This window comes from Ambystoma mexicanum, chromosome 1p, assembly GCF_040938575.1.
Source record: "Ambystoma mexicanum isolate Mex_15411 chromosome 1p, UKY_AmexF1_1, whole genome shotgun sequence".
Taxonomy (NCBI): domain Eukaryota; kingdom Metazoa; phylum Chordata; class Amphibia; order Caudata; family Ambystomatidae; genus Ambystoma; species Ambystoma mexicanum.
This window is the reverse complement of record NC_090921.1, coordinates 1129282233-1129302579: the sequence shown is the minus strand read 5'-3', so window position 1 is coordinate 1129302579 and position 20347 is coordinate 1129282233. Positions and strand designations below refer to the sequence as shown.

Below are 20347 nucleotides of genomic sequence, written 5' to 3'. Positions count from 1 at the left end.
AGTTGAAATCCAGCACCTGGGGGGAAAACCAAAGGAATAACAAGGTGAGCTGAGAAATCCGACAGACAATTTCTTTGCCACCATAGGCTTACCTGCTTTACCACCGGAGGTATTATTGTTTAATTCGCCACATCTTCCTATGCCGCACCTGTAAAGGGAGAGAAAACAGAAAGTTAAACTCCTGCAACTTTTACCGGACAGTGTTTGGTAATACAGACTCTTACCTGAACGCCATCAGCTGCCCCAAGGCAATATTCTTTTGGACCCAGCTGCAACCTAACGAGGGAATGGAACAAGAGTGAACATCGGACATATTGAACTCTTTGAACTTTATAGGCACTGGAGTCAATATTCCTCGAACTCCTCCAGTACCTTCAACCCAGTTAAGTAACTGGTATCTACGCGCCCCTGCATACCATGCAGGATGGAGAGCTCATCATTTAAAAACATAAGTTGAATACTTCTACAAGTCCAGCAGACAAGATTAGGCGGGCCAGTCCAGACTGTCATCTCTTCACTACGCATCACGTTGGTGGAGACTGCAGCTGTCCGGGTCCGATCGACGCCCCTGTGGGAACCAGGTGAGAGTAACAGTCTGCTTGTGGTGCCTTGGGGAGGACCATGACACGGCCAGTTGTTCAAAGTGTCAGTCCATGATGGGAAAGGCCTTGAGGGAGCGTAAGGGGAAACTCAAGGTAGGAAAAATCATCAAATCCCCTAAGCCCGACCCGCTAAGCCTTCGACCGACGAGTCGAGAGGAGACACTCCTCAGAGGAAGAAGGTGTAGTGCTCTAGGTCTAGGAGTGGCTCCCACCACTCTTCGCATTTGGAGAAAAATTCAAAGAGAAGACACCAGAGGTAGTCCACGTCTTCATCTGTTGGCTCCCCCGAAAGGGTCGCATGTCCCACAAAAAAAATCTACCCCAGCTGAATGGGAAGCTTTCCGAAGGGAAATGTTGAAAATCTTTGAAAAACAAGATCATGCTTCTACCGACCCTTCAAAGCAAGCCTGTAAGGATGTGTCTCGCTCGAAATACCACACGCCCTTGAGCCTGGGAAAATGGCCTGACAAACATCGGGAGCCCTCAAGGCCTTCATCCGATGAAAGGTGCAAAGGAAAGTCGAGGTTGAGATCCTCAACACCATCGAGACCTTAGATGCCATCAAAACCGTCGACGCCAGTGGTGTCTAGAACGCTTGCTAGGCCATCGACGACAGCAGTGTCTTAGACGCCCGTCAGGCTCTTGATATCGACGTTGAAAACCTTGAATACAGCTATGCCACATACGCTGGCTGTCCCATCGAAGCCAAGCGCCCCTCCTCTGTCGGCGCCAATAAAGCCTTCGACGTCATCAAAGCCTACACTAACTTTACCTGAAAAAATGTATGCTCCTGTTCCCAGAGTTTTTCAAATCACTCTTTTCAATCTATGAAGATGAGGAATGCTATGATGATGAAGATGCTCCCTTTGGGTTGCAATATGGGACACCTAATGTTCCAGAGTATCTGATATCTGGAGTCCAGGATTAAGGATTTATTACAATTTACAGTCTGCAAGTGGAGTAGATACTTCATCCGAACTGGAGTTTGGTAGACCTGAGCCTAGCTAACTTGCTGACGCTCCATACAAACAACTCATGTCCAGAGTTGTAGAGTACCTAGGATGGAGCAGACCACCACTCTCTTATGAACAGGAAGATCTAACCGATATTTTGGATAAGGGTCCTCAGACTGACTGTTTTGCACTTCCATATGGCATTACAAAGAAGGGTGACTTCAAATTGGGAAACTCTGGAGACCAATCCGGCAGTTATTAAGAATCTGGCAAGAAAATACTGCCCCTCTAGTAGTGACCCTGACTACCTGTCGAAACACCCGACTGAGTCTGTTGGTGCAGGCGGCTGCAGAGACTTCAAAACAGGCAGTGTATCCTACCATTCCTCCTGATAGGGACGACAAGCGTGTAGATGGATGGGCGAGAAAGGTATTTTCAGCAGGGAGCATGGCACTGAAATCGGCCAACTCCACTTGTGCCCTGGCAAAATTTTCGTATACTCTGTGGGATTACATGTCTATGGCGGCAGAGCATATTCCAGAGGGGGAAGAAAGGGATGGCTTCTGAGCCATTGTTAAAGACGGCAAAGAAGCTAATTGTGAAGCCCTTCAGTCGGGGTTAGATGGTGTAAGCAGATCCATGGCTACCAGCACTGTAATGCGCAGATATGCGTGGTTGAGGAAGTCGGGTTTTGCACCAGATGTGCAGTCTAGGCGTCTCAACATGCCTTTTGACGGGTCTCTTCTTTTTGGCAGACTTCGTAGGCAGCAGCCAAATCTTTAGGTGCTGCTATTAGACAACCTCAGCCTTTTCTTCCTAGGGACCAACCTTGGAGGGGTAGATCTTTTCGCTATTACTCCTCAGTTGGAATGGTGAGAGGAATGGCCAGTCAAAGGTTTTAAAGAAGGTTTCCTCATGGTGGACGAGGTAGGTGTCAAGCCAGCTCAAGCAGCCGACTCCTTACCATTGGCCTCTGCAGCAGCCGCCACAAAACCACTCTGAGAGTCACAGTACACCAGTGTGGGGCGGATTGTCTCAGCATCTGCAAGAATGGCAAGACATAACTTCGGATGCTTGGGCACTGGAAACGGTATACCCACGGTTATTGCCTTCCTTTTATAAGACGACCTCAGAACAATCCACTAGGGAACCACTCTTTGATGGTTCTGTATCCACTCCTTGTGCAGGAAGTTTTAACCCTGCTGGAGAAAGGTGCTATAGAACCGGTAGAGGAGAGGAACAAGGGATGGTACTCCCCATATTTTTTGATCCCCAAAAATGACGTAGTACTCGGACCCATCTTGGACTTGAGATACTTGAACAAGTTCCTCAGGAACGACAAGTTCAAGATGGTCACACTTTTTCAGACCCTCCAACTTCAGGATTGGTTTTGGACCTCCAGGATGTTTATTTTCATGTGCCAATCCATCTCAAGCACACAAAATATCTGAGGTTCGCAGTTGGTGGTTATCACTATCAGTTTTGAGTTCTGCCTTTCGGGTTGACCTACGCCCGAGAGTTTTCGACAAAATGATGATGGTGGTGGTGACGGCAGCGAATCTTAGGCGAGGGGGGGGGGATTCACATCTACCCCTACATGGACGATTGGCTGATCAGGGCCGGTTCTCCCGAACAATCCCGGGATCATCTGAAAGTCACCTGCCACTCTCTTCACAGCTTGGGCTTCTACCTCAATTACAAAAAGTCCCATATGACACCTTCACAACAGCTCCAGTACATCAGGGCTGCATTAGTCACATCCTTGGGAAAGAGCTGACCCCCCCCCCCCCCCCGAGGTGAGGACTCAAGACATTCTTCAGATAGTTACCAAATTTCAGAGTGCCCAGGATCTTCCAACCTTCGATTTCTTGAGGTTGCTTGGCCTTATGGCATCCTGCAATCTTTTGGTGCGAGAAGTCCGCCTGAGAATGAGACCCCGAAGGGCTCTAAGAACACAATGGTCCCAATTCTCAGGAAAGATGTCGAACCGTTTAAGATTCCAGACAGGGGCTCACAGGGTCTTCTGTGGTGGGCCTGCAAGGAAAATATTCTGACGGGAGAACCTACTGCCGGAGATTACAGTAGTGACAGATGCCTCACTCATGGGGTGGGGAGACCATGCCAACGATCTGACAGTCAGCGGTCCTTGGTCTCCATCGGAGTCCAAACTACACATCAATCTTTTGCAGCTGAGGGCAATCAGACTAGCGCTGAAGGCCTTTCTGCACTCTGTATGGGGAAAGAATGTCCTGATAATGACAGACAACACAGTGGCCATGTACTACCTCAACAAGAAAGGAGGTGTAGGAACGCTACCACTGTGCAGAGAGGCAATGCAGGTCTGGTTCTGGGCAATACAAGAAGGAATCACTGTCGGCAGTTCACCTAGCTAGAGAGAAGAACACGGCGGTGGACGCTCTGAGCAAGCGGAGCAGTCTCCCACGAGTGGGAACAAGCTCAGGGTGTCCTTCTAGAGATTTTCACCCTTTGAGGAACCCCTGAAGTGGATCTGCTTGCAACAGAGGTCAATCTGATATGGGGCTCCAGATTGGTATGATAAAAGGATATCTAGCGGCGCATTCTATTTTTAAGCGCTCCTCTGAAGAGGTGTCTTACTTCAAGATACCATTTGATTGTACAATTTTTAAAGGGTCTCATCAACGTGTACCCTCCATTCCCATTCCATGTCCCTGTTTGGGATCTAAATTTAGTATTAAAATTCCTAACATTCATTCCTTTCAGGCCTTTGCATTCTTGTCCTATAAGTCTTCTCATTTTGAAAACAGTCCTGCTATTGGCTATTACATCAGCCCGCAGGGTGAGTGAGTTACAGGCTCTCTTGTAAACCTCCTCACACCATTTTCCATAAAGACAAGGTAATACTCAAAGGCAAACCTTCACTTCTACCGAAGGTAGTCTCTGACTTTCATTTGTCTCAAAAAATTACATCCTCCCTCCTCATGCAAGTAAGGAGGAAAAAAGACTTCACAGGCTGGACCCAAAAAGGGCTCTGCTTTTATACTTTTATATTTTTAGACTTGCAAAGTTTCGACAGTGACCAACTTTTTATTGGATATACCGGCCATAAATTGGGCCTGGCAGTAACAAAACAGACCTTATCGAGATGGATAATTTTGGCAATCGGAGAGTGCTACAGACTGACGGGTAAAGAACCTCAAGACGGGCGAATAGCTCATTCCACTAGGGGCATGGCAACTTCGACAGGGTTGTCCGGTGCAGGATATTTGTGCAGCGGCCACCTGGTCGTCTATGCATACATTTGTGAAACATAGTTTAGATTGGACCTCATCCCAAGGAGGTCTTTTTTGCTAAGGCCGTTCTTCACACTTCCATGATTAGAATTAATTGACACTCCCTCCTCCAAATGTCACTGCTTTGGGAGTCTAAGATTAGGAATACTTGGGAGGACACAATCCATTTGAAGAACAAGTTACTTACCAACTGGTAACATTCTTTCGACTGGATGTTCCTCCCACATATTCCTCATTGACTCTCCCAGCTTACCCTGCCGAACAATTTATGTGAATTACACTGTTTCTTGAGAGCTTACGGTCTAGGGCTACGCCTAGCCAACTCCTCAGTTGAGGACCTCGAAATAACAGAAGTGAAGCCAACGGGCACGGCTCAAGCTATTTGTACTACGGATGACGTTGACGCTCTACGGCAGCCCTAGAGGCACATCAACGCCGCGACATCGAGCACAGCCCCCTGTGTTGTGGATTTTATTTTTCCGAAGCAGCAAAGCTGATGATACGAATATATAAGATGAGGAATACGTGGGAGGAACATCCAGTCGAAAGAATGTTATCAGTTGGTAAGAAACTTGTTCGTCTGTCCAGACGGGAGGGAGCCTTTTGCCCATTGTGCAAGGGTGCATTGGCCTGGGCGATATTTTTTAATTTGGTTATAGAGTACTGTTTGCAGTGAGGGATTTTAAATGTTTGTGCGCGAGTGGTGTAGTTGGTCTGAATATTGTGGGGTAACAGTCTTGGCTGCTAAGAAGCAAAATGCAGTTGAGGCAACAAATAAAGCAGGTCAAACAATTGAACCAGAGAAAACATGTCATGCTGTGCTAAGGATCAAATTACAGTGGAGCAATAGTTGAAGTAGGGCAAACATTTCATACAGATTGTGAAACATCCATGATCGGCGGGTGAAAGCAGCTTGTGGTGGATTAGGATAACCATATTCTCCCCAAGCCCCTTTCTAATCTAATGGGTTTAAGAACAAAGCCTTTCTTCGTGTAGTAAGTATTGGTGACATGTTCCCCAGAATCGCTTTTTTTCAAATTAATTTTTGCCCTTCACCATAGCCGACGTTTTTTTGAGTGGAATGTTCTGGCTGTTATCACTGAGTGCAATACATCTGATATCACAGCTTGGCTTGTGGGTGAAATATTACTAAACTGGTTTCCCAATATGTAGCATTTCCCCAAAAGATATCGGTTATCCTGCTGATTCTCTTATGTTGGGACTATGCCAATAGTTTCTACTCGAGTAGCTTTTGGAGAGGTTGGAGAGGAGTGCAGGACTGCTTAGGAACATTTATTATAAGGGCCATATATCGCCACAGCTATGAGCTCTTCAAAGGCATTCACTTGCAAGATAGATTGATGTTGAAGCTTTACATTCTGTACTTAACTGTTTGATCAGCAAGGACCGCAAATCATGATGACTACATTCCACATAAATGGTAGATGGGTATTTTTTGGAAATAATGGCCCTACTGTAGAACACATTATCATTGCAAGACTGAGCCTTTGAGATACTTTTATTGAAAACCTTTCTTTCTGCAGTAGGGATAGTATTGTGTTTTGAACTGACCGACCCTATGCTTGGTGTTGTAGATGACATTGGTGGCAAGATCCCATCACAGTGGTAACTGCCATCTATAAGAAACAAAACGTACCACATGGACTGATCTGAAGACAACCCTAATTGCTTAACCTTTAGGTTTAATAATTCTTTTAATTTCATTTATTCATCACTTTTTCAAAAACAAAAGGCCAGTGCAGTATGAGGATATTCTTTTGAAACTACTAAAGATGTTTATTCTAAACATAGAACATAGGTTTAATTTTAAATAGAAAATCATTTTTTCTACCGATACTCATTTGTTTGCTTATCAAACTAGTGCACACCATCAATAAAATTTTAAGCCCTGCGACTTTCAAGAAAGTATGTACCCAGCACTATCCATGCAAACAAATGAAAAGGCTTTTAATAAGTAGTTGGGTGACATAAGGGAGGACGTTTTTAGAAGTGCATTAGTAAAATGTTTGCTGAACAGGTGCCTCGTCTAGCTGTTATCAAAGTTTTTAAGCCTCATTCTTTAGTACAGATTACTGTTGCGTTCACTAGGTTTCCCTTGAAACCTTTGATATAATGCGCATGACCCTATGTTTGCTTTGGAATTCTATGTTTGCCTGTCGTTTTTTTTTAATGCCTTCTCTCATATCTTTGTTAGCTGAACCAGCCGCACCATGCAATGAAACCAAATGGTCCCAAAAATGGCAATCGTCGCGTCCACTCAGAAGGGCAAGTCTCTCAATAGGTTTAGGATTTTGGCATGCAACCGGGAGGCATTCAAGTCGAAGGTTACTGCGGGCAATACCGCGGCAAGTGGCTCAAACTCTGCAAGCAGATGTCCTCTGGCAAATGGGATATACAGGTATGTGAATCGTTTCCTAACTGTATTCAAGTTTTCTGTCCGGGCAAGGTCATGTTTAAAGACGATGGGCAGATAGTGGCTGCTCTTACAGGGTGGGTAGCGGCAGATGTCTATGGCTTTGAATTCACAGCCTCTCTTCCCTGCTTTTGCCCGTGTAGGAGTCAGAGCCTTGAAGTAGACGAAACTAATTTCATTATTCACTCATTGTTTGTCGCCCAACACAAATTCCTTTCTTATACCAATTTGTTATTGATTAGTCCTTACTACACATCAGACTGTGCCTTTGTTTTTTGTCCTCCATCTTGATGCTTAACATTGCCCCCTCCCTAAAATGGTCATATTGCTACACTCAGTGTGATCGACTCTGCTTTCAATGTACATTTACCCAGATGAAGCAGGCTTGCCTGAATTTTCTGATTTGTTGTATCTATTACATTTAAATAAAGATTTATACTGTTAGGTACTACCACAGAGGTCTGTGGGGGCTTGGCCAATAGGTGTATTGAGCCCACAGCAGGCAATGTGAATTGCGAGTCTGGGACCCTCACCCAATTGTACATTAACTCTAAGAATTGAGAAGAGGGAAACAACCTCCTTGGGTGGGTGGGAACTCCAGGGGAAGGGAGCAATACCCTGTGGGCAAGAAACTTGAATACATTGTCAAGTCAAGGAGAGGCAGAGAATCCAGTGTGTGTTAAATACTGGGGAAGGAAATCATATCCCCTGGACTGGAAAGCTACACATCTTTCAGAAAGAAATTCCCCATTATGAAATTGTGAACAAGGAGAGGAAGAGAAACCCCATGAGAGTAAGGAATCCAGGGGAAGTGAACCATACCCTCTTGATTGGAAAGTTGTAGACTGTGGAAAAGAAATCGAGGAAGATGCATTTCCCTTGAGTCTTTATGTTTGAAAAGTATAAAGTGCTTGAGAACCTCGGGGGCACGCAATCACTGCCCAAGTATTGTGAAGCAGTGTAAAGTGTCTTATGTAATTTGGCGTCGCAGAGTGAGGGAAACCCCCTTGTAAGAATTGTGGATTAAGTGCCTAAAACTTAAAAGAAGGGAAGCATCTCTTGAATATTGTTACCAGTAAACCATCTTGAGAACTCGGGCGAAAGGAAGCCCCTCCCACTCCTGAGGATTGTGTAACTTTGATTATTTGTTTCTTTTTGCACCCTTTTCGAACGTTATATTGGAACTTCAGAGATAACGGCGATTGACAGACTACATCCCTTTTCACGTTATAATAGGTTAAGAATGTAAGGGTCAGGTTAGGATTTTGGATGCAGAACAGAGAACTCTTTTGCTTTTAGACATTCTGACATTGACATCCTTTAGTATTGTTGAGGCAAGGAAACCGCTCTTAGCGAGAGAGCTCTTTTTACTTTACTAAAAGTCTGTAGCAATCCATACAATTACCCATGTGTCAGAGTCTTACTCCCGAGTCATTACACTGACCAGAACACTTCAGTAATGCAGGCAGATGGGATATCTTCCATGAGAATTCAGTGTAAAAGCAAGTGGACTCAATTCTGTTACTGGTTGCTTGAATGGTCACTTGCTCCCTGGCATCCATGCCTAGACACATTTCTTTCTTTCCTACCTGGCTTCGGAGTATAGTTGCTGTTTTACATGTCTGCACTTGGTGCTTATGTGGGCTCTCAAGAGCTGTCCATTTCCACTTTGAATTCCATTACTAGCCGATTCGGGCCTCCCCCTTTGTAGAACCACAATCGGGTGCTGGCGGCTTTATCCCATAAGCCATTTGGACCAATGTCGACCACAGACATGTTTACATGTTTGTATCTTGTAAAACTGCCTTTTTAGTCGCTGTTAAGTCGGCCAGGAGAATTTGAGATTTTCAGGCTCTATCCTCTCCTGAACCCTTCACTGTTTTTGAGAATGAAGGATAAGGTGGATTTTAGAACCCATTCCACATTTGTACCCAAAATTGTCTCTGCATGTTACATAAATCAGAAATTGCCATTTCAACCTTTTTTTCCCCCCTTCTCTTCAGACAGATGATGAAAGTTCATTACACTCACTGGATTTGAGAAGTTCCCTTAACTCTTACCAAGAAAGGTCTAAAACATTTAGGAAGTCAGTCTATTACCTTTTGTGGGCAGTAGCCTGGTTCCAGGCTTCTAAAGCTACCATCACCCAATGGATTGTTTCCTGCATTGTAGAAAAATACAAACTTCTAGAACTGCCAGCTTCAGAGATGGCTGCCTGAAGGCTGAGCTCCTACACCTGAACTGATTTCCTACCTGCCTTGCTATGGCTGAACCAGTCTCACCTGATACAAAACAACCTGCAAAGATACAGAAAGGGGATGGTGAGAAGACTTTTGATGAGAGAGAGGATAATATTCTAGACATGCTTACTAAATTGACTTTGGATGTGAATGAGATCAAGGACAAGATAACTAGAGGAGAGGAGAGGTACTTTGAACTAACTTCAAACTTCAACAGGGTGAATCTCATTTGAATGTTATGGATGGCGCTGTGGAGAGGATGGAAAGCCAGATAAAAGACCTACAATCAAGAAATGAGATTGTTTTTAAAACTCTCTGAGCAGGAACATTTTTCAAGGCGGAATAATGTGAGGGTGGCTGGTCTTCCTGAAGAAATAGAGAGATGCAAACATATGGAATTTATTGAGAAAATGCTGATCTCTACACTCAAACTGGACCCCAAGATACATCTAGAGTTGGAGAGGGCGCATCAAAGTTTGGGACAGAAACCAGCTCCGGGAAATCGACCCAGACATTTTGTGGTTCAGTTTCTGTGCTTTCCAGTTAAAGAAATGGTGCTGAGAAAAGCTTGGGAACTATATGACCTATCCTGGAATGGTCACAAAGTGATGATATTTGGGGACCTTAGCCGGGATGTTCTTGATAAAGAGTTCAAGGCTGCTAAAGAAGAGGCAAAGCTGAAAAACCTTAGATACTATATGATATACCCGGCCATCTTCTGTGTGGTTAAGGATGGCAGGCTATTTTCTTTTAGTGATAGTAAGGGGGCAGAGGCTTTCCTAAGTGACCTGGAAAGTGCTGAAGACAGGGGGGACCTGGAGCAACCTATAGAGGCTACTGCTATCATCAAAGAAGAAAAGATGATTTTAATTGTCAGTGGAGTTGGATTTGCACTGGTGATTTAACAATCATTTTGTGGATTGCTACGTGTTTTATTTTTCTTTAATTTCCTTTCATCCAATTGAAATATATATTTACTTCATTTTGTTTATTATTAATGGAAAGTAACGGACGTAGAAATCCATTGCTTCTGTTTTCATTTGAGACAGTGCTCGTGAGCAATTGGAGGAAAGGCCACAGTGATTTCTCATTGTCTCACGTTGCGTAACGTCGTGGAGGACATGATTAATGGATCCCGGAGTCGGATTAGGAGAAAAAACCCTGTGTACTACGGAGCATGAAAGAACATTGTAAGACGGTTGGAATCCTAAGGCATATTTCCATTGCAGGGCATGTAATGGCATATGGAGAATACCGTGATGTCGGCCCGTGCAATGCAAGCAACCAGGTTGTTTTTTAGAAGTGCTTTTAAAATGACGCTCTCCGGTTACTGGCTCATAGTGATCTTTTGTAATGCTCCTGTGGCTCCCTAGACTCTGTCAATGGCACGTTTTGGTAGTGGCAGACCAGCTATTTCATGTCTAATTGTCATTCACAGCCCCCTACTCCCTTCATTCCCCTTTCTATTGCCTTCCTTTCTGTTATTGCATTTACTGATTCTACAACCACAAATTGTTTGATTTTAAACCTATGGGATCTGCACATGGAATGGATTGGTCTAGATTTGTATTGTGGGAAGGGACTGACTCGAATCCTAGTGCTGAGTTGGGAGATATTCAGAAGATCGCTGAGGGGCACGTAAATACTGACTATGCTTTAGGGACTTATAACTCAAGCTGGGTATACGTTTGTTTTAGGAGCTATGCCGGCACTATCTCCTGACTATCTGTGGCTGGGGAGGAATTCACTCTTCCAGACCCGGCAATGACATGAGTGTACCACAACTGGTTATTCTGTTAATTTGTGGCCCAACTTGCCTGTCATGATTGCTCTTGAGGAACCCTGATATCCATCTTGTTGGGGCCATGGGAATTGCATGAAAGATCCGAGATTTCTGAATCATTGAGTGCAATGAATGTAGATGGGTACATTGTGTGCCAGACTACAATTGCTTAACTGTACACTGAAAACTGGAGCATGCATTTACTAATTTCAGTGTTTCATTGGTAGACATGTTGTTTTTTGCAGACATGCAGTACCACTGCTTGGTTTTATTCATAGTTGTGAGCCAATATTTGTGATGTGGTGGGCAGAAAAATGTCTTTTCTCCACTCCATTACTTTCCCTCTGTTGTTGTGCTTTGGGGCTATTTTCACTATCAAAAAATGCATTTTGTACTGCTTGAATGTCTATTCTGGGTTGTGATATAGATATGTGTTTTCTAGAAGTTATTACACATGGATAGGGCTGTTTTGAACTGGAATTGTGGGGACAGGAGGGGAACTGAATGCGTGGAGGAGACTGGGTCATAGTTAATAAGATGTCCTGTTATTGCTGGATCTGGAAAGCTTCGGGAGCACTCCGAGGGAGTCATGAATGCAAAACTAGTTTTAAGACCTGCGCTTGGTCAATGGACGTGACCTACTATGTTTGGGGCCTTAATTTAGTAATTTGGTGTCTGGTGGTCTGCCTAATTATCTCTCACAGAGTTGTATTGGGGTATGCAGGTGATGGGTTGGGGTCTCAGTGCCGTTGAGGGGTGTAATGACTGCACACCTTGGCAGGTTTATTGGGAGGCTGGCATGAGGGGTGGGTGACTAGGGGAACTTATGGCACTGTATGGATGCAGGATGGATGTGGCATATATACATTTAGGGATTACATCTGGAGTTTGGTAGGTTGTCTTACATTACATTGTCAGACTATTGCAGGATTTACGGAATGTTGTATGCCAAATTTAGAGGGATAATATTGTGTAATGGGCTTCTTCATTACTGTCTTTTAAATGGGTCTGGGTGGAATAAGGCAATATAAAGGAAAGTGGTTCAGGTTCTTATGCTAATATAAATATTATTGAAGGTGGTATGGGAAAGGTTACTGTTATTTATTGTTACTACATAATGATTGGGTGTGGGTTCTGGGGCAATTACAGTTCAAGATTTTGTTTTTTTGGTAAATAACTGCACTCAACATCACCCTACAGTTTTGCAGGGTATATTGTTAGGCCTCATATGCGATAGTTCATGGTTTCTGTGTGTTTGTGTTATGTGTTTTCTTGTGGTATTTTTTTACAGCTCGGTCTAATTGCCTACCCCCTTTATCCTTTGACATGTATGCTTTTAGGCTCAATGCGATGAATTCCAATTGGATAAAGTGGGTTAATGGGTGATCTGAGGATATGTTCCTGGAATGTCAAAGGCCTCAACATTCCAAGGAAAAGAAAAGGTGTTGCACAGGATTAAGAAGAAAGAGGTTGATATTACACTTATTCAGGAAACTCATTTTGTTGAATGATTCAACTCATCTATTCAAAAATAAATGGTATGCTAAGTCCTTTTACAATTGCCACAGTTCCAAATCAAGGGGAGTAGGTGTGCTCCTACGGAAAGGTTTAATGCTTCAGATAGAAAAGGTGGTAATGGATGAGGAAGGGATGAGTAGAGATTGATGACAATAGGCTCCATTTATGGACCATATACTAGTAGTAGTAATCCTTTCTTTGGGAAGTTGTCGCTACTTTTGAGGAAGATGGACAGGGAATATATGATATTAGGGGGTGATTTCAATTGTGTGATGGACGGGAAAATGGACTGTTCGGCTCAATGTACGTTCACTGCCGAAAGAGCAAGTAGATCCTTTAGGGAGTTTGTGGATACTTGAATTTAATTGATGCTTGGAGGTTTGTTAATCTGATGTGAGGGAGTTCACATTCTACTCACCTGTGCATGACTCTCATTCGAGAATTGATTATTTTCTTGTTTCTGATGGGTTGGCTAACATGTTGCAGGATGTATCTATTAAGGAAAGAAGTATTTCAGATCACTCTTTGATGTTGATGCAGTTGAATATTGGACATGAGAGAACAGAGTTCTCCAGGTGGCGACTCAAAACTTATATTTTGAAAGAACGGGGGTAGCTGAATCTCTGGAGGTTTTTACGGGGAACTTTTTTTACATTAATGTTGGCTCGGCTTCTGATGTCATGGTTTGGGAAAGTTATAAGGTGACTGTGTGAGGGGAATTGATGAATGTCACATCCCAAGCTAGGAAGAATGGTCTGCTTGAGCTACGGAAATTGGAAGATTTGGAGGTGGCACAGAAGAATTTTGCCGTTTCTACGAGTATGGATGATAGAAGGGTGGTTGGAATGTTCTTTATGAAGCAAAAGTTCTGGGAACAGGGTGACAAAAATAGGAAACCTCTAGCGAGTAGGTTGCAGGGCCTAACAGACCTCTCCTTTGTTCAGAAACTGGTAGATAATGATGGTAAACATATTATCAAAAAAGGTGAAATTTGTGAAGGTTTCAGGAAATTTTATGATACATTATATCACGAGGATCAATTCCCGTCTCAGGCTGACATGGACTCCTTTTTTGATAAGATTGCCATGCCGAGTTTATGTGCAGATCAGTCTGTGATGGTAGATAGTCCTATTACAGAGGAGGAACTATTAGTGGTGATTAATCAACTTAATGAGGGTAAGTCACCAGGAATAGATGGTCTCCTGGTAGAATTTTACCGGACACCGAGTGGTGTGCTGATACCGTTCCTATGCACCTTTATACAATGGTTTCATGAGAAATGGGATGATTTGCCCCACTATGAAAGAGGCTTGTGTGGTCGTCCTTCCAAAACCAGGGAAAGATGGTAAAAAGTGTGAGAATTATAGGCCGGTTTCTCTTCTGAATGTGGATCTCAAGATTTTTACTAGAATATTGACTAATAGATTGGATGGGTGCATTGGTAAACTGATTGGTAGTTCGCAGGTTGGATTTATGAAGGGTAGATATGGCGACGACCATATTAGGACGTTGATTGATGTTTTGAGTTTACCGAAGACAAGAGTTCAAGATACCCTGTTGCTTTTTGTGGATGCGGATAAGGCCTTTGACGGGGTTAATTGGTCTTTTCTTTACCACACTCTTAAGAGGATGGGATTTGGTACCACATTCATTAATACTATATGAGCATTGAATTCTGATATTAGTGCGAAGGTGTGGGTTAATGGGGCTATGTCCTCTTCGTTCTTGTTGTCCAAGGGGACTAGACAGGGTTGTCCATTGTCTCTGCACCTGTTTAATCTGGCACTGGAACCCCTAATGTTGTACTTGATTCAGGAACAAGGCATCCGTGGTCTTAGGTTCGGAAATAATGAGATGAAAGTTCTGTGCTATGCTAATGACATGACTATTGTCTTATCTAATCCAGCAGAGGGATGTGTGAAACTCAAACTGATGTTTGAAGAAGTATGTAATTTGTCGGGCCACAAAATAAACTGGGGAAAAACGGTGGCCTTCCCTTTGGATGTCGATATCCCACTTGGTGTTTTGGGCTCTTGGAACTGGCACTGGGAGACGGGGGCTGTGAAGTACTTGGGTGTTTACTTGGTCCGAGACTTGAAAAGCATGACAGCTTTTAATGTGTCACGAATATTGGGGGTAATTAATAGGGACATATTGAAGTGGAACCAGTTGAAGATGGGGATATGGGCCAAGATCAATGCAATTAAAATGTTTCTTTTACCAAAAAGTCTTTACATCATACAATCCATCCCCCTAAAATTCATGAAAAAAATACTTGCTCCCATTGACAAAGCATTGCAGAGTTTTCTTTGGGGGACTGGTAAACGGCCTAAAGTACCTAACTATATCCTGTGAAGGATGGGGATTTGGTTACCCAAACTTGGCGAAGTATTGTATGGGTTTTCTATTGAAAGAATCGGCCTCATACGTCTCCTCTGGCCAGGACTATGTTCCCAATTGGAATATTATTGGGAGTTCCCAATTTTTACCTTATGCCCTCAGGGATATATATTCTATGTTGAAAGTACCGTCTCGTCTTCAGTGAAGAAGTTACCTACAATGTGCGCTACTAAGGAGGCGATGTTGCGCTTTATAGAAATTGATGGGGGAAATACTTGGATGCATTATGCTTCTTTGTGGCATAATGCGGGTTTGCAGTTAGCAAACAAACCCTTATGCTGAAAGAGCTGGATCAATAGGGGAATTCTTCGTATTCTTGATGTATGGTTAGACTGTCGTGTGATCCCCTTTGAGCAATTGAGCGTCTTTTGGGATTGGTACTAGGGAGAGAAGTCGTTATGATACTTTGAATGCACTATTGACTGAACGGACAGGAATGTTGGACGGTGGGACCATGCTGGAGAGACCTTCATTGTGTGGACTTTTCCGTTCGGCCTCATTTGTGGTTTCCACGTACATGGGATTAATGCCGTTGGATGAAGTGGATGTGAGGGCTTGGGCTAGACTTCGCCTGTCCTGGACGGATTAAGTTGGTGCGGATATTCCTGTTAAGGAGTGGACCTATTTACTTCATGTGGGGGTATAAGCGAAGATGGATATGCAACTGAGATATATTAGACAGAGGATCCTCTATAGATTATATTGGACACATCTAAGATGGGCAGGTTTGGACTTTCAGACTTGGATTCGTGTTGGGGATGTGGATGTAGTGGAGGTTCTTTGATGCATAGGTTAAGGATGTGCTCGAGAGTTTGATTTTTGGTCCAATGTATTGGACAGGTTAGATCTTGTGTTGGAAGAAAAGCTTTACGCACATTCCTTTCGACCATATTGTTGTCCGGGGAAGAGAGGACAGGGCTAGGAAGGGTGCAGATTGGATTATAAGAGTTTTGGTTTTGGCGATGAAACATATTGCGAGTTTGGAAATCTAGAAAGAAACCTGGTGTGGAGGAATGGCTTTTTGAAGTGCAAGTCTTGTCGAAATATGATAAGGTTATGCTTTTTGGTCAAGGAAAGGAGGAACGTTATTGTCGGATTTGGGGGGCCTTTTAATGACCTATATGGTTGAATACATAGATTCTAGTGTTTGATGGTCTATTCTTTGAATGGGGGGTGGTATAGGACTGTTGTGTGTTTTTATGTTTTGTCTTTGTGGATGTATGTCATGAATCTTTGATAAAGTTCAGAAATATTATTTTACAACTGTTATGGAGGTCCGTATTAGAGATTTGTTTATCTTCAGTTCTGCTGTTTTTATAAGTTTTATGATATGGACACTTTGTTATGGTATGAAGATTGTTGTATGAAATCTTGTTATCTATAATGTTAAGTAAAGAGTTTAAAAAAAGAAAAATACAAACTTCAAAAGAAATCGGTTCCAAAAGGCTTGCATGCTCACATGTTCAGAGCCAAGTCTGTTGCAATTGCTTTTTCAGAGGAATATCCCCGCCCCCTGAGGTGTTATTACTAAGGCTACTACCTGGTCTTCCCCATCCACTTTTTGCAAGCATTACTTCATGGGCACAATTGCCAGGTCGGATGCCATATTTGGGTAGGCGGACCAACAAAAGTTGTTTGGCTAAGATTAATTTTCTAACTTCCCCTGGTTTGTCCTTTTTTTAATCTCCCATAAATATGCAGTAAAAGAGACAGGACATAGGCGTAAGAAAATGTTACTCAGCGTAGTGACTTCTGTACTCCTAAAACATAGAAACATAGTGCCTTTCCTCCATAAGCCCTGCCACTATCCCCGGATCCCCCCCCCCCCCAAATAATTAATTAGTCGGGTGACCCCTAGCAGCTCCAAGGAGACTGATGGTTGCAGCCAGGGGCGGGGTTCGAGGGGCTAGCCAGGCCCAAGCTCTCGCACTTGCCATGCAACACATTCTTTTAAAGGGAAAGTACCTTTGTGTGCTGTGCGAAACGAGTTCCTGTCCCTTGGACAGACACCCATAATTATGCCCGAAAGGGGACTATGGACTAGGAGTACAGACGTCTCTAAAGTAAGTAATGTTTTCTTGGTGGTAACTCTCACTAATTTAATATCCACTTATATCAATAAAGCTGTCCTCACAGAAGTATGTAGATTATAAAAAAAGTTTCGGTTTGGCCAAACAATGCTAATTTCGCAGTTGGGATAGCGGCATGGTTGCATAATTGTTTTTTGATTTAAAGTAATCCTTCAGACAAACTGTAGTTAGCCGTTCTGACTGATCTTCTGTTTAAAAGTGTTTGGGGGAGGGTTTTTTTTCCCCTTGGGCTCGATTTGTACAGATATCTGGTCATTTCATATTTATCCAATACATGGAAATATGTGTATTGTCTTCTCTGCCATCAGTGTCCACAATTTAGGGCAAATTCTGTTCGCCTTTCTATCACCTTGATGGCTTGACCCGAAATAACATTTTAGAAGCGAATTAATAGTGCTGGTAAAGCTCATAGATTCCATCTGGCTTAAGCTATAAGTTCCTAGTGCTTGAAAGATTACCAGTGAGGTAAGACTGTAGATTTCCCATGCTAGGATGTAATGAATTTCAAAGACTGAATATTATTTCTCACGCAAATTCCCATCAATAACTAGTTTTGATGTTCACTGTATGTGGTGTGTTGGATAGAAATTAAGCTGTTTTACGACTGCTTGTTGAGCCAAGGCCCCTTACGGATCGGATAAATGTTTTAAATATACTGTACGTTTGAGAATCTTCACAAATGCTGCTCTGATCCCATGTTTAGTTTGCTGTTTTGTCCAATCAGTAGTTCAACCCATTTCTTAATCTTAAATGTATTTTTTATTAGTTTAATACAAAATTACCATATTTTCATCAAAATTAACATTTCTGCATTTGAAGGATTGTTAATGCCCCAAAAACCTTTTTTTTCTGTGAAAGCTTAAGTAGGCAGGGCCTTGCACCTTAATTACTAAACAGGGTGTTTCTTATGATTAAGCATAAAGACCACCATTACCATCCTGTGTTCCCGGTTGAGCAGACTTCTGTTGAGGATCTCTCCAGCGATAACGCAGTACTTTGTTTGACTGAATATGTCTTTGAAACAAGTTCAGAAAACGGGACCCAGGAAAACGGGTTCAGCAAATGAGTACATACAGTAGTTAGGAACAGGTTATACCAGTTCGGGATCCAAAACCTTAAATGCATGTATGCAAGCAAACTTGCATTGTAGCATTTAGAACAATGTCAAAACCTTGGCTGTTCCTCTTTGTAATTTGATTTATTTTAGGAAGGAATTATCAAATGTTATGGAAATGTGCATAAACGCACTCTTAATGAGCAAGATTATTTGTAGTGTAGATGATATGGCTTTCCTCAGCAAAAATGGTACTTTCAGTCAATCATTTACTACACCCATTTCATTGGCTTGCCCCCAGCAAAAAACCAAAAGCTAGATTTGGAGCATACTGAGGAACCTCTTTAGGAGGCGGAACAATATGAAGACTGAGTGAGAATAGCTCCTTGTAAAAGAGTACGATATTTGGAATGCAGACATGAACCCTCCTGAGGACATAGAACCACCAATGATGCTAGTTGAAAGGACTTCAGGCAGATGTGGGATTAAGGCACAGCAATCTTGACTTCATTGAAGACATTTTAGATTAACACAAACCTTTGAATAGTACATTCCCTTAATACAATCTGTGAGAAAGCTCCATACACACACTTAAAACCATCTGCAACAAAATCCATTATTATTCGAATTGGAATACAAAAATAAGCCTTTTGCCATCGGACTTGCTCTGCATCCAGGATCCCCCGACAACAGATTTCCTTGTGGGCACAAAAACTAGAAAAAGGTAACTTATCTCTCTCGGCCTAGGAACAATGTTCCTGAGAAGGAGTGCAGAAAAATGTACCAACTTTGCCCCAAATTTATTTTGTCAGCGGAAGTTAGTATTCTCGTTGCAAACATAACTGCACTTATGGCACGTTACAATAGGGCCCAATGAGATGAACTCTGAGACCTACTTTAGGAGGTGCCTTGGACTGTACAAATAGCTTTCGTGACGAATCCCCGGATGTCATCCCTTCTCCCCTAGGAGAAGCCCCTTCCATGAGTCCAAGAAGGTGAGGCCGTTAACAGATGGTCTCCCTGAGGTTGGTACTCACTGGGTGGATCTCATGAGGAGGGAAGCCCCTTGTGGGATTGGTGATGACCTGGGGAGAACGCAGTAGTCCCATGACCCACTTCAACTTAAATCCCCTATAACGCCATCCCTAGTGTTCCTATCGGTTTCCTTAAAACCAGTAAGGTAGTCTGTACTGGGACGGGGAAGAGTGTGGGCTCCTCAAGGCACCTATATCCCTTATGTACAGAGACGAGGAAGAGACCAACTGACTCACTGGGAGTCCTCAAGATCAGTACTGGGACGAGGAAGAAGTGTGGGAGCATAAAGAGCACCTCTATAAACCATATCGAGATGTCTAGTATTTGCCCCTGTGGATGCACTTTGGCGCACACTACCATTTGGCTGCCTATAAAAAGCATGCGACTCTAAGCAAATACAAGCCACAGAAAGAAGAGCACTTAGTAAGTACATGCCATGTTTTCGTCTATTTTGTGTGCTTGTTTGGGACCAATTGTACCATATACCAGCTGCCCTCCCAAAGAGTACATCAAGACGTCTGTCATGTTACCATTAAGATCGTTTTAGATTAACTTGTTGGACACACTACATGATTAAACCACTCATAATAGGGCTTAAACACTTCCTAGCTGAGCCTAAAGCCTCTCTAGCTCAACCTGCAACTGGCAACCTGGGAAAAGGTATTGGTGGCTGTGATGAAATTACTACTGCTTTGCAGGAATACAGGGGTGAGTAGTGATTCGGCCCACACTACTACTAAACCAGTAGTGATGCCAGCAGTAAAACGATTTTGGAGTTTAGTATTTTTCTTAGTTGTAAAACGCGCCACAACATGAATGGTATACCTCCTTTGCCTCTTGTGGTGGCACAGGCTACGGGCAGGCTATACTCTTCAGAATGGTTGTGAGCTCGCACAAACATCCAAAACGGACATTGTGCTGTGATGCCATAATAAAAGAATGCACATCGCTAATAACCCACTCTTG

General features: G+C 43.1%; 1 protein-coding gene across 3 annotated transcripts in view; it reads left to right on the top strand.

Moving 5' to 3' along the window:
- The window catches only part of MBTPS1 (membrane bound transcription factor peptidase, site 1), a 1184166-nt gene that overhangs the window by 212910 nt on the left and 950909 nt on the right, over nucleotides 1–20347 (top strand). For all 3 annotated transcript variants that reach the window (XM_069604782.1, XM_069604783.1, XM_069604784.1), the window contains one exon: nucleotides 7043–7246. In XM_069604782.1, coding sequence (XP_069460883.1) covers nucleotides 7043–7246 — 204 coding nt within the window. The remainder of the gene's footprint in view (nucleotides 1–7042; nucleotides 7247–20347) is intronic.